Source organism: Pleurodeles waltl, chromosome 2_2 (genome assembly GCF_031143425.1).
Source record: "Pleurodeles waltl isolate 20211129_DDA chromosome 2_2, aPleWal1.hap1.20221129, whole genome shotgun sequence".
Lineage (NCBI taxonomy): Eukaryota > Metazoa > Chordata > Amphibia > Caudata > Salamandridae > Pleurodeles > Pleurodeles waltl.
The window spans coordinates 828,828,194-828,851,168 of NC_090439.1; the positions used below are offsets into that span (position 1 = coordinate 828,828,194).

The 22,975-nt window shown below is 41.9% G+C and overlaps 1 protein-coding gene across 7 annotated transcripts in view; it reads right to left on the bottom strand.

Moving 5' to 3' along the window:
• The window catches only part of LOC138274052 (membrane-spanning 4-domains subfamily A member 4A-like), a 773,612-nt gene that overhangs the window by 179,129 nt on the left and 571,508 nt on the right, over positions 1–22,975 (bottom strand). For all 7 annotated transcript variants that reach the window (XM_069218966.1, XM_069218954.1, XM_069218967.1 and 4 more), the window contains exon 7: positions 7,962–8,129. In XM_069218966.1, coding sequence (XP_069075067.1) covers positions 7,962–8,129 — 168 coding nt within the window. The remainder of the gene's footprint in view (positions 1–7,961; positions 8,130–22,975) is intronic.

Sequence of the window (22,975 nt, forward strand, 5' to 3'; positions counted from 1 at the left end):
GGGGGTCCGCCGCCAGTCCGCTGAACCGCAAGGTGGTGTCTTGAGACCACAGAACGCACCTTTCCCCGTAGGTCATTCCACCTCTTCCTGATGTCCTCCCGATTTCTTGGGTGCTGTCTCACTGCGTTGACTCTGTCCACTATTCTTCACCATAGCTCCATCTTCCTTGCAATGGAGGTGTGCTGCACCTGTGCTCCGAATAGCTGTGGCTCTACCCGGACGATTTCCTCCACCATGACCTTGAGCTCCTCTTCCAAGAACCTGGGGTGTCTTTGCCGTGCCATGGGGTGGTGTAGGTGATGTGTGGGGTGGTGTGTGGAGTGATAAGTGTGCTGATATGTAGTGGTGTGTAGTGTGAGGTGCGTAGAAGTTATGTGGGTGATGGTGTTGTGTGCCTGTGGATGCTAGTATTGTTGATGGTGGTGTATCTCTCTGGCCTTCTCTCAGTAATTGCGGTCGTAGGGGTTTGTGGGTGATGTAGGTGTGTGTTTTATATTGTATTGGGTGTGTGGGAGTGGTGTGTTTATGTGTATCAGGTGAGTGTATTTCGATGTGTCCAATGTGGTTGTGTTTTGTATATGTGTGCGTGGATTTGTGTGTCGTGATGGTGTGGGAGTATTTCTGTTGGCATGACGGTGGAGGTTTTGTTTTCGCCAGATTATCACTGACCTTTTGTGTGGCGGGCTTGTGTGGGTGTCTGAATATTGGTGGATTCCGTGTTTTTGGTCATAATAGCTGTGGCGGACTTCCGCGGCGGTGTGTTGGCGGTCTTCTGCACGGCGGTAAGCGGCTTTTACCGCCAATGTTGTAATGACCGCCAAAATGTTTTAAGGGAGAGAGCATATGCACTTTGGCACTGGTTTGGCACTGGTTAGCAGAGGTAAAGTGCACAGAGTCCTAAAACCAGCAAAAACACTGTCCAAAAAGTAGAGGGAGGCAGGCAGGAGTTAGAGGTGACCACCCTAAGGCCGTTAGGCCTAACACCAACAATGTGAAATAAGTAATAAGCAAAGTGTGGCTTTATCACAAAGAACTATATACTCAAAAATGTTACCACTCCCTTGCCAAAGACAGTTAGACTCACTAGCACCTACTCCACACAGAGACAGAGCAGGCACCAATGCTATTCCAACAAAAAGGAAAAACAAAATAAAATTACACACAAGACTACATGGCACACATCCTGCATAAATCTGAGGATTTCACACACAACAATAAAACATAATCCAAAAATGCTGTTATTATTACACCATTGACAAAAAACTAATTCACACATTGCCAAAATGAATATCCCTGGTAGCCCAGATGGGCCTTAAACAAAGGCTGATCTGTCCCCAAAGGCGGGCAGAAATGGCCAAATACGTGTTCCCCAAAGGGGAGCCACCATTTCCCAAGGGGCTGCTCCCCCACAAATATTGCCAAAATAACTATCCCTGGTAGTCTAGTGGCTTCTGCCCCCCCCCCCCTTGTGGGCAGATGTTCCTAAAAAAAAAAAGCTCATCTGCCCCCATGGCGGGGCAGAAACTGAGAAATGCATGCTCTCCAAATGGGAGTGACCCCTCCCTAAGAGACCACTCCCCAAATATTGACAAAATAAATATCTAGTGGTTTCAGCCCCCCTTCGGGATAGAAAGGCCTACAAAACCCTTTCCTTTCCCCTGATGCCTCTTTGTGGTCCGTGATACCCCTCCCCAACCAAAACCTCACCTCTGATCCCATGGACGCGATGGAAGCAAATAGCAACTGGCAAATGGCAACTTTTTAAGACATAGGCATGCTGTGAAGTGGGACAAACAGTGGTATAAGAATTGACTTTACTAACAGGACAGTTATTGTAAAGATATTGCAGACTAATTAAGTCAGCTGTGCAGAAAATTATTACATTCCTGCTGCAATTGTGCTGACAATTTCTGGCCAGCATAAATCCACCTCTGAGTTGTCTTCCTCTCTCTGTGCACCCATCGTATGCACAATAAACCAAATTAGACTCTCAAATCTGGCAAAGAAAATGCATTAATTCAGAATCCCTACTGATGTGTTACAGCACCTTGCTCTACACACCACAATACAGTCAAATAACATCTTGAGTTCTTGGATTTTTGACGAAATGTGAAAACCAACTCAATTCTATGTAAATGACGAATAACTTCAAATGGGTTTGCAAATATGAATAATGAATAATCACAACAGTAATGAATCCACCAAATGAACCCACAATCATCATCACATATCCAAACAATTCACCCTGGAGGCAGAAATCCATCATCACACGTCATCTCAACACTCATTCCCGACCTTTGTTTCTCCCTATTCATACTCACACTTCAAATTAATTCAGAAACACACAGTAACATGGATTGGACTCAGCAGGAGGATACAGCACAATGAAAGTTGGCAATTTGCTTCTTTCTCCTTTGATCATGGCAAAAATGACTCCAAAAAATAGAAAATCCAAACAGGGGGTTCCTTAAGGAGGAGGTGTTCTTACGCTAACCATCCTGTGCTACCATACTTTTGTGGGAGCCTAGCCCCAGTCATCATCTGAACCCCAATACTTTGACGGCCCTAATCCTTACCCTATTATTTTGGCTACAGACTCTTCAATAGATCTGGAGGTTAGAGACTATACTCCTCACAAAAAAATGAATTTTAACAGAGTAAAGCACAACAAATGAAGAAGCACTAATAACCGATTTGTAGATAAAAATAAGGCAATTTTTAGTAGATGCAGTACACAGAAAAATACATGGAAATGCAATGAATGCTCACTTACAGAAATTCATAATCATAAAACGCAGCCCTAACTAAACAAGTTTAAACAAAATCCCAAGTCAACCTAATAAAGAGTACTGACAGCATTCCCATATGAAAATCTCATGGAAAGGGACTTGGTGCCCCACAAGTACCAGAGGAGAGATGGTCTGGAGCAGGACACTGGTCGGGAGTGGAAATGAGCAGGAACAAGATGAGCAGAACATCCAAAACTACATTCATATTCGAATAAATGACATCTCATATGAAAATAATATAGCATACCTACTTCACAGTATTAATTCCAATTTGAAGTGGCTCAGTAAACCTGTTTCAAGTGCAACATCACTAACTCATCAAGTGCAACTCTATGCATCATTAAACCTTCACATTTCAGAAATCATTTTCGCGAAGCTTTAAACATTTGCATATTTAGAAAAATGTTAGTACAAATCATATGGGCTGTATCACATAAAGGCCTCATTGCTAATTCATCATTATCCCCATAGGGACAATTCATGGCCATATTTAACAATACCAGTTTGTATCTCCTGGTTAGATAACAGGGATCACACGTTTTTTCCCCAGCAATGGAGAACAACAGAGACAGTTCTTCCTGTTTTTCCTCCTTCCGTAGTAAATAACAGGTCAAATCCACAAACATTTACAATCTACTTGGAGCAGTTCTTCTTAGGTCTCTGGGCCCATGTCTTATAGGCTGACCTTTGGGTCTGGATTTAAGAAACCTTTAATTCCAGGCCAAGTACAGCAGAAAACCTGTGGTTACCTGGAATGGTATCCCTCCTGGGAATACAGCTCTAGGCAATTCACGGTGAGGGACACAGTTTTTGTCACAGTTTTGGGCTGACCGATGACTTAAAGACCTGAAGGAGCACTATTTTAACACCCTAATCGTAAATGAGAGTTGCCAAGGGAACTTTAAATGCATGTGATGCTTTTGGTTGGGAATGTATTACCCTCTGTTGAAGCATATAAAGTAAACGTATATAACAGAATATAACACAATAGCATACACAAAGCCATATAACTTCACAGTTAAAATGTGGCACGGCAAACACAACATATCAAAATGTACCAGAACCACAATTCAGTACAGCATCTCATAGAAGTAATGCAGCACAAAAACACATCAACACAAAAAGCAGCATGACACATCACCACCATAACTAAATGCTACTCAGCAAATAAGCACCTTTGAAATTGCCACACCCTGCATCCAGCTTTCATTAAACAGTGGTACCAAGCACTGCCTCACTTACTACTACAATTAAATGCAGTAACAAACATTTTGTGAACTGGCCCCTATGAACTAAATGCTAGAATTTAACAACATTTGGTACAGCTCTGTTTATATTGTTGCTGGGATTAGGCTAAAATGTTTATGGTGAAGATAAGAAAATCAAGGCCTTGTAATGCTCCTGTTTTCTGTGCTTCACTTGTGCAAAATGGATCTGTATATTTCTTTTTTGTGTCCCTAATGCATACATTAATTCAAACTATCTCTCAGTTAGTGAGAGCAAGTGCTGCTGACTGCTCCTGTTTATGTTCTGTTGTGTTTAGCACTATTTCCTTTTAGCAAAATGCATTCTCTGGCCCATTCTGGACACAAGGGTGTATTTTGTGGTAACTCTCCCTGCTTAATTCTGCATAATTCTTAGTAATTTTGCTGAGATATGCCCTTCCATAGTATTCTCTTAGGTGGTCCCTTTCAGATTAAAATAGCAACCCCATCCTTACAGTAGGGTTTAGCTTGAGGTTCTCTTCGCCAGGTCTGGAGTTACAACTGGCATATATGTCCTCCCAATCCTCTTCTCTTCTGTGTCCACCAAACCCAGCCATGGAAAAATTCTTTACATCCTTGAATCTCCCGCACATCAAAACATACAGTATCAATCATTGACATAGAGGGGCAGTGCATCCTTCTGATATTATCAATGGCCAACAATTCCCTAAAAAAAAACTTTTAAATGTAATCGTAACAACTCAGACTGAAATTGTCCATTTTCATTTTCTAGCCACAGTTTATACATTTCACCTCCTGGAAAAATGCTTTTCAATGTCCCTCATGCGGTATGGTTTGTCTAAGCAATTGCTCACCATGTCACTTTCCTGAGTATGTCTCTCTTTGTTTACTTTGCTTTACTTATTGACCATCAGGGTGTGTGTTGGATGACCCATTTAACATTGGGTTGTCCAGCATTGGGGTTGAATTCCATGTACTCCTTCAACTACACACTTCATTTAGTTTGAGCTGTGATGCTGAGTTTCTGGTGATTACTGTTCTTTCACTTACAGGTCTACAGGTGCAATTAATCACACTGGCAGTAATTCAGAGTGCATGAATTCAGGGTCATTTGTATGCCTCTCTGTATCTTAGATTATACTGCCTGGGATGATGATTCTTGTGTCTGTGCCTCGGCTCCCTCGGTTGTGTACCTTGGGCAGTTTATTGTGATGGATGTCGGTTCATTCCTTGGTTGTCCATCCAGATATTTTCTCTCTTTCTTTTATCAAGTCCCTTGCCACTCCCCATGCTTCAAACAAGAAGGATATAGCCTAGAAAATAACTTTAAGCTTTGCAGGCTAGAGCATCATATATCTGAGACCTTGTGCAGGCAGCTTGACATTTTCAAATGATTTGCACTGTTATTTCACTTGCTAAATGTAGTCTGGTAAATTTATCATGTGTTTTTGTGTCTAATAGGGTTGACTTTTTCCCATGATTCCTTTAAGATTTCACCTTGGTCTGTGTAAGAAATTGGGATATTAGTTGAGGGAGTAAGTCCCACGTCAAGTAATAATCACAACACTTATCAAGGTGAACTCTCATAGTCACTAAATTACCCTAAGCTCAAACCTTTGTCAGCTATAGCACAGAGTGGACAGGTCTAACGTAGAGGTACTGTACTGTGTAAAGTATGTTTACAGTACTAAAACAGTAATACATTTGAAATGAAAAACAATAAAATATAAAAAGCTGAATTAGAAAAACAGAGTAAAATATATTAAATAAAATGACAAAAAAATGACAAAAGTCCAGTAAGGGAACCAAAGACATGAATATTTAAAGTTTCAAGTAGAAATAGCACTAAGAAGCACAAAGTGCCAATGAAAGTCAATGACCGCAATAAAGAGGACCTAAAATGCAATTTGACACTGACTGTGATGATGCACAGGCCGTATACATTAACGAGGTTCATCCTGGTCAATAATGTTTCCTTCTGAATTTAGTCCTTTAATTCCCAATCTACCACGGGAGTACACTTCTAAAGCCCCCCTGGGACCTCAAAGGAGGCACTTAGAGACTCACAAGAGGTCAGGCAGAGTCCAGTCCAGATCCAGTTGCAACAGATCAGTTGGGCAGTTGCAGGACAGGCCTCTTGTACCTTGTTGTGTCCCTGGACCTTGAACAGGAGATCAGACTTATGATCCTTACAACAGTAAGTGCATGTCCAGTCTTCTATGCTCTTATCAGGTCTGTGGCAGAAGGTTCATTCCTTTTCTGATTTTCTGAGGGCTGGGTGTAGGTGCGGTGAGTGTACTTTGATAATCCTAGTGTTCTCTTCCATCTAACACCAAAATCTAGTTTGAAGTAGTCTCTGTACCCACAGCAACCTCAGACAGTTGTCTGGTACAACAAAGGTGAGATTTTAGCAATAGATGTCAGATACATAAGCATTGTTTTTGGCATCCTGTCTTTGCCCTTTGAAGTGCCCTTTGAAGTGCACCACAAGAATGATATGTAAAACTCCAGAAAAACTATCAAGCAGTTCTTGGTGCTGCAGTAGGATCTGACACTGTGATGCCAAAAAGAGGCCCACTCTGATGGAAGCCTGCTTTGCTTGGGGGGGAAGAAAGGTGGAGGCCTGGGTGCTGGTTACATTTGCTAGTGACAGGCTAGGCCTCTGTGAAGTTAATAAAGTTATTGGGCCCAGCCAACAAGCCATCCTGTCAAGAAGACAATAACATCTTCCCACACCCAAGGTCTTATGTCCCTGCTCTAGGAGCATGTTCACACCTCATCATTTTATATTAAAAAACATACACTGGCAAGACACTCAGGAACTTTTCTCCCTCAGTGTTGGAGTCATTAGTTGATTTGCCTTCTTGGGACCACTGTGCCTTGCATGGTGGTCCCAGACAGGAAAATATGGTCACGTTCACCCAACCCTAAAAAAAGCAGGACAATGATCCCTATAAACTAGTTGGCCCCCAGATCAAAGGTTTCCACCGGCAAAGCTTGCTAAGGCTCACTACAATTATGCCACCTCTAAATGGGTGGGGAATCGACTGGCCCACTTTAAGGTACTGTTATGTCCTTGAACACTGAAGGTCATTAACAGGTGCAAGGATGATGGAACACAGCCCTCCAGGGCTGTTGTTACTGGGAGCAGCAATTAATTAAAGTGTAGCTCAATCTCCACCTGCCTGATCTCCTGAGAACTGGTCCATTCCTTCAGAGGGAGAGTAGCCCCACTGCTGCTAAGAGCACCTGTAGCAGTCCTAAACCGCCAGTGGCAGGGTGCAGCCAGAGCAGAAACCCAATGGGCAGCTGCAGGTGCTGTTTGCCGCGATGGTGCCCATACTTCCTCTGGAGCTTCACTTTATTAGGCATGTAGAGAGCAGTTGTTAAGATGGACTTGTTTGCCATGCAGGACTTAAAAACGTATTCCCTGAAAAGGCCTTGTGCATAATGAGGCTAAATGCAACAAATCGTTGAATGATACTTCCTTTGCCTCCTTCAGGGAATGTCTGTTATGGGGGTTCTTGTCAATGACGATTCCGGCAAGCAATGGCTGAAAAGGTCTGATCTATTGTGACATTCTGTATTTTCTTTTGTTGATGACATGAATTCTGCTAATTGCAAAAGCGGTCTCTATGCTGAACCCAAAAAAAGAGGACAGAGGCAGGGGAACATAACTATTAAAACGTTTACAGAGTGGAAAATGCAAGTCCATCACCTACCGTTCTAGACGATAAAGGGAAAGAGGAATGTCTCAGTAGAGATAAATGTTTGTGAGTGCACGTTGCACGGGTTGAGGAAAAGGTAAAACTGAAGTAATTGCGCAAACAGCATAGTAATCATCGAGCAGACAACATCATTTTAAAATATTATAAAGGACCATGTTTCCTTTTGAAAAATTATAGTAGCGGGAAGTCAGAATGAGAAAAAGTAAAAGTATATTTACCTTGGTGTCAGTTAATCGTGTAGGACAAACAGTGGTGTAAGAATTTACTTCACTAACAGGACAGTTATAATAAAGATTTTGGAGACTAATTAAGTCAGCCGTGTTGAAAATTATTGCAATTCCTGCTGCAATTGCGCTGACAATGTTCATTCCCAAACTGCCTCCCACCTAGAGAAAGCAGATAACTGAATGTTAAAAGCTTCAGAGCACAACACAGTTATCACATAACAAATTCCCATAGTTTCACCCCCATCTCAATAGCTCTAAAGTATTAGAATCAGGATGTTTAGCTTGCATTTTCCCGAATCCTACAAGCTATAAAAAGTTTACCTTTTTGATCAAACTTTAAATTAAGAAATGTTGAAACACAGCAGTGAAAACACACATGTTCTGTGACACGGCGCATTAATAGTCCTCAGTGTGTAAGGTGCTCAAAGTAGGTGTACATAATGTTTTCAATACATCAGTATGACAGTCAAGGGAGTGGGACAGATGCCTCCGTCCGCATGTCAAATTGTGGAATAGGGCACAATGGATGTGTGGAATGTATGAGAACATGTGCCAGGATCATAAACACTGCCAGTAGGTAACTTCCATGTTCCAAGGTTAGTTTGTTCATAGTTTGTAACTCAGAAGAGGTCCACATAAAACAATTTCATGCAATAAAATATGCACTTCCCTTTAAAACATTAAAAGAAAATGTAAGAAGTTCACTGGGAGCATGAAAGTATTTGCATCACTAGCCCAATATTCACAATAAAATCAGAATACATTTAAGAAGCATCTAAAAAACTTAAATACTTGACAGCAAAACAATTCATTAGTGGGGTCGATTAATAACTATAGGACTTCCAAAGACAATCAAGCTGACTATTTCAGGAAGATAGGTGTCAGCCACTCACGAAGGTGCAATAGAAGAGCAGAGCAGATGAATATAACATGATTTAAATCATGAACACCATTCTGGCAGAAATTACAGACTTCAGAAGTTCCATACCATTTAGATGTTACATAGTTTAAAGGCAACGTATCCAAATGCCATGTTACGTACGGTTGTGCTTTTTTATTCATTATAATAGTGACTTTTACCTTTTGATAGCCCCTTTTCTTACCACAAGCCTCGCTGTCCAGACGAGAGGCCTGCAGGGCTTGTTTTAAGCAGGCCTTTAATTGGGGGCAGGGAGAGAAATTACTAAACTTTGGTCAAGGCCAAGTTGGTCTCCAGCATGGGTGAAATTCCTGTAGAATAAAGTCTTGTCTTTCTTATCCATAAAGATTTCCTTTCTCATGCAATACCTTAGGGTGTCTCCTTCACTCTTCTCAAGGTTAACAGTCCACAGGACAATCCACACCAAGCCTTTTTAATTCCCCAATCCAGCCTTAGTGCTGCCACCTATATTGAAGTATTTCAAGAATAAGTCTTCTCAAAATCTGCTCCCAGTTTTATTCAGAAAGCCCTATCTAGCAATGTCTATGAACTCTCCTACAGATAGTAAGGTAGCCGAAATCTTGACCCGGTAAATGCTTAAAAGGTGAGAGAAATGTCTTCTACCTGTGGCCTATCAAATGCACCCAGACCCTTAGCCTGGGATTGAGCTTTACATGTGTTACTTAAACAGTGATCACTTTCGCTCAAATTACTGCACATATTTTCTCCCCAACCTCTAATAAAAAAAAGTCTTCACCACTTCTAATTTCTGAAAGCCTAAGCACCAGGGGAAATGAGCATATTTAGGTCTTTTCTTACCATAGAAGCAGAGTGTTTTACTTTTAGTGGTGTTACTTTTTAAATATTGTGCATCAGTCTAACATTGTAATGCCCCCAATCTATTATTGAGACCCTCAGGGGTAAGATCCAGAATCACAATGTCATCTACATAACGGAGACATGAAGTTGACCGTTCCCCAATACTTTGTGGTAAACCCATACTTTGTAAGGTCTGAAATATACAAAGAAAAGAGCAATGGGGAGAAAAGGCAACCTTGTTTTAGACCATTCTGCATTGGGATTACCTTAGAGAGACCTAATTCACCTACTAACAGCACCATGTGGCATGTATAAGAGTGGTGAGCAATAATTAAGGATCCTAGCATACCAAAGTCCGATAGCTTTTTCCACAGAACGATCTATCTTATCAAAAGCCATAGAGAATTCTATAAACACTGCACATACTGGACAATCTCTAGTTACTACATTTGTCACTCTTTTTCATTGTAGAGCAGCTATGTTATCGAGGGTTCTGTGGTTTTTCATAAAATCTGTCCGCTAACAATATAATTTTATTGTTTTCTACCCAGGTGTTTAACTATGCCAACAGCCATTTGGTCAAAATGTTATCCACTGCATCTAATAAGATAATCTGACAATAGTTTACACGTTTTTATAACATTTCCAGAAAGTGTGAAATGTCCTATTGGGATAACACATTTTAAAAAATGGGAACAATAATGTAGCCCAAAGGGTAGCTTCCTGTTTTACTACAGAATTTTGTATTTTAGCCAGACTCATAGCCGTGGAGGATTACATTCCTATAACGGCAGACTGAATCTCCTTTATAGTACAGGGTTCCGGAGAGGGGGCCTCTCTAAATCACCATTTGCTGCATATATTGCGGAGATAAAATTAACCCAGCTGTCTTCTCCAATCAGGGAGGGGGTGGACCTAACCCTTGTCCCACAACCTTCACCAACTATTTCCCAAGAATTTCTCATGCGGTTCTTAGAGGAAGATCTCTTAGATCCACCCAAATACAGTCAAGAGCTTGTGTTTTTATGCCTGCCTTAATATAACGGCTTCTCCTCCTTCTTAAAAGAGCGAGGAGACTATGGGCCTGATTTAGATAGTGGCAGAGGGAATACTACATCACAAACATGACGGATATCCCATCTACTGTTTTATGATCCTCATAGGAGATTATAGGATCATAATACGGGGGCCAGATTACCCATCACATTTGTGACATAGTATTTCCCTCCACCAAGACCTAAATCAGGCCCTCTGTCACTTATTAGAGAACAAAATAAACTGTTTCCCAACTAGTCTGTTTATTTCCTTCCTCAATTGAAGAGTTGGGAGAGGAGCTGACTTTAGTGGGGCCTTGGGCAGTCTCTGAGTAGAGCTTCTTACAATCTGCTTCATAAAAAGTTTGAAAAAGTGCAGAACATCGACCTCCCAGGAAACTAAGACATTAACCTCTTTTTCTAATATATCATTTAAAATAGTTATCATTTTCAGGTTCCACTGGGTTTTACCTGCTTTTTTATTAAATGTTGCAATAGCCCTATCAAACTCCCAGGAGCCCAAAGGGGTTGCATTCATCTCTAGAATGAAGCCACAGTTCATGTTCACTATGAATGGAATCAACTATGTTTAAATCACTTAGCAGATGGTAAGAAGTATACCCAATAATAAGATAGTCCAAAATAGCCTCACACAAGGGAAATTTATGAGTATATTGTGCAGGGATATAAGAGGGCGATCTCCTGTTGGCTATTAATCAATCATTACTTTTCAGTTGGTCAAGGAGGATCTTGCTTCTCTTATCGGTTCTAGTTTTAGATGGAAAGGATATGAGGAAATAAGCAGGGTTTTCTCTTTTTCTACCTTTTGGAATAAATTGAGAGCATGTTTGGAGATTTTGCAGTTTAAGTCTCTAAATAAAATTATATGAAGGTCATTCTCCTTAACTAAAGCATTTTTAATAAAGGCAAAGACCTTATACACAAACTTATTGAAGGAAGCATTGGGTTGTGCATAAACATTCATCAATAAAGCAGGGGCTAATACATTCCCCCCTCCACTGGGCAACAATGTCACAGCTAAAAAGATGTTGAAAGGATCCTTAAAGTTCAAATATTTCCAAATAATCCTATTGGTAAGATGGATTACTAACCCCCTTTTGCATGACTTTCCTAGACAGAGCAGCATTGCAATCTATAGAGAAAATATTGCCACACTATAGCTCACTAGAACACCAGGTCTCTGGAGGAAGATCAGCATTTAGATCCCTCAAAAAGTGCACCTTCTCTTTATTTTTCATCATTCCTGCTACGTTCCAGAAGACCATTTTTTATTATTTACTTATTGTAACGTTGTGTTGTGGGAGGTGGTATGCGAACACAATTTAAAGCACTTGCCAGCCTGCACCATTTTGAATTTCATCATTTATACAACTAGCCTGAGAATTAAATGAACTCCCAAAGATAACACATCCTATATTGACTTGCAACCCTCTCAGATCCACCACAGATCCCCTCTTAGGAGAGCGAAACTGTCCATCCGCATCATAACTGTACAATACATCACACCCCTTATCTTAACAGTTAATTTTCTCATAAGCTGGAAACACATCAATACCCTTACGTTGGAGGCATTAGCAGTTTTGAAATACCATGTTCACAACAAATTTAGAGTGCCAAATGTTCTTATCGCGGGCCCAATATGTAACAAAGAAACCAATGAAATATCACTGCTTCGAATTTGATTCAAGTTCTTAATGTCTGAAAAACATGTAAGTAAAGCTATGTGATTCAGGATCGAATCAAAATCGAAGAGGGGAAAAAGTCTAGCATGAGGGTATTAGCAGAGGAGCAGGAAGAGTGGTGGGCTTTCTGGTCAGATAATATCAGAATTGTTTTCACCTTACAAGGTTTCACAAATGGAGCAGCCACTGGGTTGAAGGACAAGGAGTAGACAAGAAAAAAGAGGTGAATGTTCACTATTCCAATGTTTCTCCTTGCTACAAGGGGAGTGATAATAGGGGTTGACGGCCACAAATTCAGTCACTCCTGCTGAGTACCTTCATTGAGTGCCTCAGACCTTTGTGAAATTTTCTTCTTTTCTTGAAAGCAGAGTTTTTAGGTCCTTTTTTTGAGATTTCCCGATTCGATTTTTTCTTCCCTCTCATTTTTTTGTTTTGCCTTTGTGATGGGGTTGTATATTCTCTGTTGGGGCAACCACACTTAACTCTGGCCAAGTTTTAGTCTTCAGGATGGGAAAGACTTCAGGTTCAATATTTGAAGATGTCACATTAGATCCAGGTGCCACAGAATCTGCTGAACAGTGACCTAAGTGGGACCTTATCACAAATGTAGGGCTTTCCACCTTAGATGCTGTTTTAGAGAAGCCCCCGCTGCCTTAACAAGGTGTATTCCTGTTTGCGAGCAGAAATCAAGACTAGAAATGAAAGGGGCAGGAGCATTAACCCCAACTTCTGGAGGAGCTCCAAGGGATACTTTTTAACAGGGAACTCTCAGTTTGCCTTGATTACCCTTTTCCTTATCTTCATTAGTACTGGTTAGTACTTTCAGGATCATAGTAACTGTGTCTTAAATAGAAGCAGATCCCACTACAATTTTTTTAAAGAGAGCTAAAATAGAGAATACAATTATCTCCATACAAAGTAGTGAATCTTAAACCTGTGCCTCTCTTCCTAGGGGATTGCATGATAATTGTCAACTAGTTACGGATCAGGCATCACCAATATATGAGACATTACTGTAAAGTGCTCTGAAGGCATACTACTGAAAAGCTGCAAACCAGTTGTTGGTGGAGGCATAAGTGTGGTTTTGGATTGCTGTCCTTCTCTTGCACCCCGCATCTGTGATTAAACTCTGGATCTATGTCTGGAAGGGTAATAACCTCTTTCAAAAACTAGGAAATTTCCATTTGGGTTATAGTCCCAGTTTCCGTGCATGAGTGCTTGGAGGTCTAGTAGGAACAGAGAGATTGTCAGCACTTTGACCACGGTTTAAATCATCTTGGATCAGTTTTTCTTCGCCTCAAAAAAGAGAAGTCCTGATTCTTACCCTTTAGCACATTAATATTAGTTGATCTATCAAAGGTGGCCAGGGTGAAGTTTCCTTGCAGTCATTTTGGCCCTTCTTCCCGGCTCAAACTGTTCCATTTTCCTGATGGATTTATGTGCACTGGAAATTCACTCCATGTTTGGCCCCCTTATTTGAGAAAACTCCTTAAGGATTAGAGGAAGATAGCCACAGTAATCTTGCCAGGTGGCTTCTTATTTAGAGGCGTTAAGATCAACCAAAACAGCTGAGAGGGGGGGCAACTTGTGGGGGTGTGGACCAAGCATGGCCACTTCCACTGCCATGCATTCAACCCACTGGTGAGAACCCCCCACCAATGAGGGGCTTACACCATGCACATCAAATTCCTCACCTTTTTAGATCTTTCCTCCTCCTTCCACCATTGTCAAACCACACCATCATATCCTGGAAAAAATTGAGTGGCACCCAGGCCAAGATCAGAAGGGCTACTGAAGGGGATCAGGCAGCCAAATGCACAGTTACAGCATTTCAAGGTGAGCACTCCTGCCGGTACTCCAGCCTCAGATTTCAAATGTAGAGCTCTGTCAGCCATCAGCCTTCAAGACAAATCAACAGACTTCCCACTCTTCGTTCGAAGGTGGTCAGTAACCCACTTTCTGCAATCAAAACATTTTTCCTCACAAACAGTGTCACTCCACAGGGTAAACATGATTGAATTGTAGAACTCTTGCTTCCCTGATGGTCAGCAGCCCACTTTCTAAACCTTTTTCCCTCACAAGCAGTGTCACTCCACAGGGCGAAACCTGTTGGATTGTAGGAGGTTTAGATTGGTAACCTGTTCTGGACTGTTCAGGGCGGTTTACCCCACCTGCTTTATAGCACTAGGATTGCTGTGTAAGAAGTACACATGTTGGACTGGCCGCTGCAAGATAGCTGGCGAATTCAACATGCACACTAGCAGGGGCAGCAGTCATCTTGCAATCGCTGGAATCAGCCCTGGCCCCTGCACTCACACTTGCGCTGTAACAGCGTGAGCAGGCGTCTCAATAAAATGGTATTACCATACCATTTTATTAATTTGTGTTTACCTGCTGTGCTCATGGCAGGTAGGGTGGTGCTTCTCCGCCCTTTTGGAAGAACTGCGCCTGCTTATTTTCAAAACAAGTGATCTTTTTTTGAGCAGAGCACACATTGCATCCTCATATCTCTTCCTGTCCTATTCCTTACTAATCAAGTAAACGTGCCCATTTACTGAGTCATGTTCACTACTGACAAGTTGTTTTCCCTTTCTACTAACTGCTGAGAGGACTCTCTGATAAATCCCTCCCCTGCCCTGACTCTTTCCTGCTCTTTGTAGCCATTTCCACTTGCTTAGGTCTGTAAGAAGGTTGTGTGTGCACCTCTCACCTCCCACCTTCACACTTTGCAACTTGAGGGTAGTAGTGGGCCCTTCTTTTTTAGAGGATCTTGCCCAATGACAGCTAGGTGTGCTCTATACTTTTATACTTCTTATTGAGAGTGCTTCAGCTTTCACAGTGCAACGTCTCAGGGGAAACTATTTAGACACTTGTGTTCACTTTGATGGATGGCTGCAGGGGAATCGGTCTACTTTGTATGCAGTGAGGTTAGGATTGGCACCCCCCCACATTCACTCTCTTGCCACGTTTGCAGTGTGGCACCACTTTATGTGTGCACGACTCAGAAATTATGCCTTCTGCTTTATTTGTTGCTGCAGCTGCCACTTGTGCCATCTTTGTTTGCTTAGACCTCTGTGCCTCAGTACACTGGCTGCGGTGGTGCTGCCTTTGTTAGTGCAGTGCTGCCTGCCAATTTTTTTTAAAGGCCTGAAATCTATATAGTAATAAAGATGTGAACAAACTGAGGAGAGGGACATTGAAGCCATCATGCATCTACTACATTTTGGCTATTACACTGCCTAGTAGGTTCCTTTCCAGATGGAGCTTATCGAGTTTCACACTGCAAGTCAATTTAAGTGGGGAATTAGGACCCATCTGTTCCCGTTTTTCAATTAATTGAAGTTCTTTGGGGGTACATTCATTTAATCCTTACTTACGGGCCTACAGCTATATCATCCCAGAAGACATTTGCTCTTGTCTAAGAGAGGGGTGGGTTCTCCCTCCCCCTCTGCAAGATATTTGGGAAGCATCACCTAGGACTTTCTTCAGGCAAGCTTTTGGTCATCTAGGTGCTTAAGCCTAAGTATTTATAGAGGTAGGGGACACCTCACATCCTTGTTAGGTTGTTGATTGACCTATCTGCTATCATCTTCGGAAGCATTTTAACAAATCCCACCATGCAGAGAAGTACCTTCATGGAGTCTGCAACATGGAACATACATCTTCTTCTCCTCCCATTTCTAAAAGAGATCTACAGGGAATGGTGAAACCTTTTTCTGAAGATTACAGCTACCAGTATAAGAAAAGTTTGCCTTCTTAGATTTCTCTATCATCATCTGAGAGATTTTGCTTTTCTGTCTTCTCGCCCTCTTAATGGGCATCTCTTCATTATAACTAAGAAGAGCTGGGGTTTGCTGCTGACTCCTTTACTCCAGGAGGGATATATATATATATCAAAGGAAGATGTAAAACCAGTGATCTTTCATCTCTCCTCAAATCTCCATCTGCCCTGTAGAGGAAGATCAACCAGGAACAAGTGGGGGAACAGCTCTGGTAGTTCCATATGCCCTTGTTTCTCAAGGTCCCCTTGATTTCAGCAATTCAGAACCTATTTAAACAAGAGTGAGAAAATCCAGACTTCTTGGGCAGATTATATCCTCTTATGACAGGAGAGATGAATTATTGTGATCTCTTGTGGCGGATCCTGTGTTGGGGAACATGGTAGGGAAATCTTCCTACTCATCATATATACTGTGATGCCAGATCCTGTTGCTGAAAAGGTACAGGGTACCCTAAAGAGAGCTCATGCTGGTCTCAGCCTAACATTAAGGTCAACGATGTATGCAGAAGTGTCAAATATCTATTATATGTTACATTTGATAGGAGCCTCTGCCATGACTTCTGTAAGTTCTGTTGCCACAAGGCACCATTTAGAGAATGGTGTTTTCTGGTAGTAGACCTTTATACAAGGGCCTTGAGGAGGTGTTTTAGAGTCAAAAGCACGCCCAGCCCTCTTGCTGCATTGAAAAGTCATGGGAAGGAGACAAGAGGAAATCTAACTGCTACAGGGGGAAGAAAACTGATTTCTATCAGAAAAGAGTCTGTTTACAGCCCCAGGGAGCACAATCAGGCTAGTTGTCTTACCAGTCAGGTGGGAGACAAAATTCTAAACAAAATTCCTGACTAGGTCAGATCTCCCGATAGTACATCATGAGGTAGCTTACTCCAGTTTCATTGGATATGGGGAGAATAGATCAGGGACAAATGGGTTAAACTGGTCATTTTTCATGGCTACTTCACAGACATTTCTGCAGAAGTTCTTTCACACTTTTTTCGAACACTATGGCCAGAGGATGAAATAAGAAGAAAGGCCTTAGAGGACAGAATTTTCCTGTTATTGAAGAAGGAGGCCATACTTCCAATTCCATTTGAGGAGAGGTTATGGATGCTAGTCAAGGTTGTTCCTGGTCAGGAAGTTGCCAAGCGAGTTTCAGTTGATCATAGACTTGAGATTTTGGAACCAATACATCCCACCATTTAAGATAAATGGTTCCTCTCATTTCCACATGGGATTTCCTAATACAAAATGACCTGCAGGATGCATACCTGAACCACCAGAAGTTTCTCAGATTTGTGGTTGAGAACTAGCACTAGAAGTTTTGGCAGCTACTTTTGGGCAAACAACATTCCCCAGAGTCTTTAGCAAAGACTTAGCTCCTGAGCTGAGTCTTCTCCATTTCCAAGGGTGATAATCAATCCTTATATGAAATTAGCAACCTGCTACTCCAGTCTCCATCTCAAGAGACATCCTGGAAGCACACAGCCTTAACAGTTTGGACTCTTTAGACTTGCAGTTTTCTGAACAACTGACAAAAGTCCCAGCTCATCAAAACTCAGAGACTTAATTATATAGAAGCGGTAATCAATACAGTCCTGGGACTAGTCCTACTTCCAGAGGCCAGAAGAATCAAGCTTAGGAAACTTTTACAGGATCTGCTGAGGATATTAGAGTCTCCTGCGAGAGAGTAGCTTTGAATTGAGGGAAACATGGTACATATGGAAGCTAAGCCTTTGTCTCCCATAGTCTGGTCTTTCCCCTTTAGCTGACTCCCCCCCGTGCTAAGCCTTTTTTTGGCTTTTTGGGGAGTTCATGCTTGGGCCTCCATAACATTTTGCCCACATAAAGTATTCACACCAAATTTGTCTCCTTTTTTTCCAACATCCTGGGGATTCTAAAGGTACACAGGGTTTTTGGATCCCCCTAGAGTGGACCACGAATTTAGCCAAAATACAGCTAAATTGTGATTATTCTGGGAAAAATGGAACAAAAAGTGCTGCAAAAGAAAGCATACTTTTTTTTCTCCCTGCAAATGGCATCAATGAAGTTTGCAGTACTCACATCACCATCTTCAAAGATTTCGGTAGCAGGCAGGCTTGAGTCAAAGTCAAAAAACCCAATTTTCCAACATAGTTTTGCCATTTTATTGAAACATCGCCAATTTTTCCTATTTTTTGTGCTTTCAAGTGATAGAAATTGGATCCTGGAAAGCTATACATTTCTGAAAAGTAGACTATATTATGAATTTGGCAAGGGGTCATTTGTGTAGATCCTTCGATGTTTTTCTATAAAAAGTAACAGTTGAAATGAGAATATATTGAAATTAAGTTAAAAGAAACAGCAGTTTATCTCCACGTTTTCATCTGTAACTTCTTTCAACTATTGCCAATTTTCAGAAGCAATGTAGTGTTATGTCACTGGACCTTTCTGGTTTCTGGGATGTATAGGACTTGTAGGTTCACCAAGAACCCAATGTACACAGAGACAGTAACTAAGCTGCACCTTGAAATGGTTTTTCATTGTGTGCCAGGTATACAGCAATTCAGTTGGTAAAATATAAAAAGTGAAAAATAGGTATCGAGGAAACCCATCTATTTCCAAACTGGGCACAAGATACGGAGTTTAGATGCAGTGGTTATTTGCACATCTTTTAATTTGTGGGTACACATACTAGCATGTGAATTTAAGGGCATTTCTGCAAATTCTTTCTTTTTTATGCACATTCGAAAGGCTTAAATACAAAGAAAGACAATTGGCCATAATACTTGTTCTACTACTTTGTGTTGCTCTAAGTCTCCCAATGTGGGTAGGCATAGTGCCAGTGACAGGAAGAGGCCCAATACTTGACATAGACACATCATATTTGTCCACCCAAAACTGACCCTTTATTTGCAACGTGCCTAACTGTAGAGTTTGGGCCCTAGCTTAGCCAGCATCTAGGGAAACCTAGCAAACCTGTACATTTTTACTAGACACCCAGGGAGATCCAGGATGGGGTGACGTGGGTGGCTCTCACCAGGTTCGGTTACCCAGAATCCCTTGCAAACCTCAAAACCTCGGAGGGGAGCCACAAACCTCTTTCAACTAAGTATTCTCCCAAGTACCTCACTTGTGTGGATAGGTCTATTGCCTATGACAGGAAATGGCCCAAAACCTATTGTTGAGACATCAAAATGATCTATCACAAAACAACCTGGTTTTGCAAAGGGATAACCTGGATTTTTGGTCCCGGGCTCCGCAGCCATCTAGAAAATCTACCAAAACCAGACATTTCTGAAAACCATACACCTAGAGTAGTCCAGGGAGGTGTGGCTTGCATAGATCCTTCAACGTGTTTTACCCAGAATCCCCTGCAAGCCTATAATTTAGTTAAAAAATCACATTTTCTTCACATTTCCATTTGGGATTACCACACCAGCACACATTTCCTATCACCCAGTGTGTCCCTAGGTCTCCAGATAAAAATGATACCTTACTTGTGTGGGTGGGCCAAGTGCCTGGGACAAAGAAGGGCCAAAAATGTGGAGCGAGTGAGGGGGCACCAAAGCGTGTTCATAAGCGCAGTTTTTTTTAAATACATTTTTAGGCTGACTCTGCTTTGGACAACTACATGTCACAGTGTCTTTGGCACAGACCAGAAATGACCAGTTCATTTAACTGGCAGGAGCTATTGACTGCTTAGAGTGCATTTCTGTTTTTTTGCAGGTATGCCAAGGGGGAGATCCTCAGTGATACCTACAGATAACACAGTATCAATATTTTATTTGAACCCTCCATGCGGAATGGTTTCCAACTCCCAGAATCAAAGCACTCAGCAGATCTGTGCCTCTGGGTGGAGACTATGAGGTCCATTTTCATGAGAGAAGTTCTGAAATCTTGGGTGGACTACCTCATCAGGGTTTTTGCATCTGCCTGTGACATTGGCCTTAATTATCGGGTATTCCTAGAGCTATGTGAGAGATGTGGAGTCCCTCTAACAGGCCTATTTGTGACTCACCAGAATGAACAGCTACCACACTAATTCTCTTGGTATCACGATCAGTGGTCTCAGGTGCCTTGACCTGTCCTTGGCCAGTCAGCCTTCTATGCAGTTCCCGTCACTTTAATTACAAGTGTTCTGGCAAGACAGCAGAGAATTAGTGGAGCCCATCATGATTGTTCCATTCTGGGCAGGAAGACCATGGTTTCTCCTGCTGAGGCGTTTAGCGGCAGGGGAGGAATCAAACTTTCCCCATCTCCTCTGAGTCTTCTACATTTAGACACCCTAGCCCAAATAAGACTCTTGGCCCAGGGGTTGAAAGGGAGGGATAGGTAAATAAGGCCTCTGTTTAGCTGGTTCCAGATCCCTTGAAGCCTCCAAGAGGAAGTCCAGCAACAAGACTTATGATCATCACTGGGCCTCCTTCAACCCTTGGTGTAGAGCTAGGTCTATAGCTCTAATCTCTGCTTTGCCACCTAACATCCTTCATTTGCTCCAGGAAGGATTTGCTAAGGGATTCGCTTTTTCCACCCTTAGGCTCCAGTGGTCTGCAATTAAAACATTGAGATCCCTTTGGAGTGGCTTCTCCCCAATACAACATCTGGTTTCAAAACTGTTTAGATGCTTTGAGATTCAAGCACTAAAGTTTTGAGATTTAACTACTTTGTATTTCCCTCTAATTCCATCTTTCTTTCAGAGGGCTCCTTTTGAGCCTTTAGAGGATGGCTCAGAAAAATTCCTCACTCTTAAAGTATTCCTTCTGTTTATAATAACACCACGAGAAGGATGGTGGAATTGGATACTTTGGTGTCTCATCACCCTTAATTAAAAATCTTGGAAGATTGACTAGTCTTTTCTCCAGACCCAAGATTTCTGTCGAAGAGTAATTCTACTATCCAAAGGAAGCAGGAGATTACTCTCCCTACCTTACACCCAGAGACCAATAGCAAAAACCCTTGATTCATAGTCTAGATGTGGTGAGGTCTGTGAAAATCCATCTGGAAAGGTCAACAGATGTAAGGAGATCCAATAGATGTTTTGTTTGTTTGGCCCAGTTGAAAGAGAGCAGAAGCCGTCTGCTTCCACTTTAGCTAGGTGGGTGAAACAGTAATTTCCTCAGCTTACCGAGATGGCAGCAGAGTGATACCAAGAGCCCATTCTACCAGGGGCATAGCATCATCACAGGCTGCGTGTGCAAGAGTTTCTTTTGGGGATATATTTGTAGAGTTGCCACTTGTGCCTCCCCTTCAGCTTGTATTTTGCATTATAGTCTCCATCTTGCTCAGGGTTCTGAATTGCCTTTGGCATCACAGCTTATTGTAAGATCCAGATAAGTTAAAAAAAGCATTTTCGTTGCTTTTATGTTCCTCCTAGGTTACAGAGTACCTCTGTTTTCTGTTTCTTTATGGTTCTTGTATTAGAAAGAAGATGAACTGCAGAGAGAGTATGAGGATTGTAAAATGTAGGGAATGGTAATAAATTCTTTTGAAATTGATAGAGTGTTGAATTTGTTTCTTTCTGCTGATAAAGGGGTTTTATTTTGGTCAGACCTAGAAGAGTAAGGAAGAAGGGGACCTAAAGCTTGGATTACTTACTAGTAATCTTCATTACTCCAAACTGTGTTACTAATTCCATTACATATGACCCTCCCCCTGCTCCCTTCATCAGCCTTGGCTCAGGGCTTTCATGTGCACAGAAAAGTATCAGCGTAGGAAGGGCCTTAATTGGAGGATTGTCTAAGCAATTAGTAGAAATAAAAAACAGCTTACCAGTGGTGAACATGACTAACTAAATAGGCACATTTACTCTAATAGTAAGTAATTAATGGGATGAGTAAGGCAGAATCAGACTAATGAAGACTTCCAGTAAGTAATCAGAGCATTATTATTTGAAGGGTAATTGCATGTTTCAGAAAACAGAACTGTACAATAAGGTGCCTGTGCACTTTGCTTTTCTATTTGTTTCACAACTATAATTAAATGTGTACATGTAGTTGCCAAGACTATAGCTAGATGTTTTGGGATCTGAACAAATATTTTGAATGATTGCAGGATTGGAAACTAAGGGGGTCATTATGAACATGGCAGTAAACAAAGTTCCCCACCGTGGCGATGGTGAACAGAATCCCGCCATTGGCGTTGAAGAGAAACCTGCCATGTAAAGATGCAAAAATCAGAATCCTCCAAACATTTTCCTGCCACCAGTTACCCCCAGGGCCTTGTCGAAGAAAATGCTGGACATCCCATCCCGCCACAGCAAAGCACAAAAAATTCCCCGCACTCCAAATAATGAAGCACAAAGCACTGCAGCGGTCAGTGGAAGTCGAACGACCATTGGCGGTACAGACCGCCACAGCCAGCAATGGGACCCAACAGTAAGAAATGCACACATTGGCAAGTTTGAAACCCATACACCTGATACACACCTACAACACTATAAAACACTCACAGACACACCCCACAAGCCTTTGCATCGCCAAAAGGACAACTGAGACTGAGAACACCACAAGCAGACACTGAACGCCACAACACACGAATTACACACCCAACCACACAACAGCACCTTCACCTAGATCCACACAACACACCACCCACAACACACACCATGGCCCCCCAAAGCACCCACGCTTCACAGAAAGGGAGCTAATGACCATGGTGGATGAGATACTGAAGGTCGAACCACAATTATTCGGGGCACAGGTCCCTCACACATCCATCACCTGGAAGATGGAGTTATGGCAGTCAATTGTCAACAAGGCAACACAGTGGGAAAC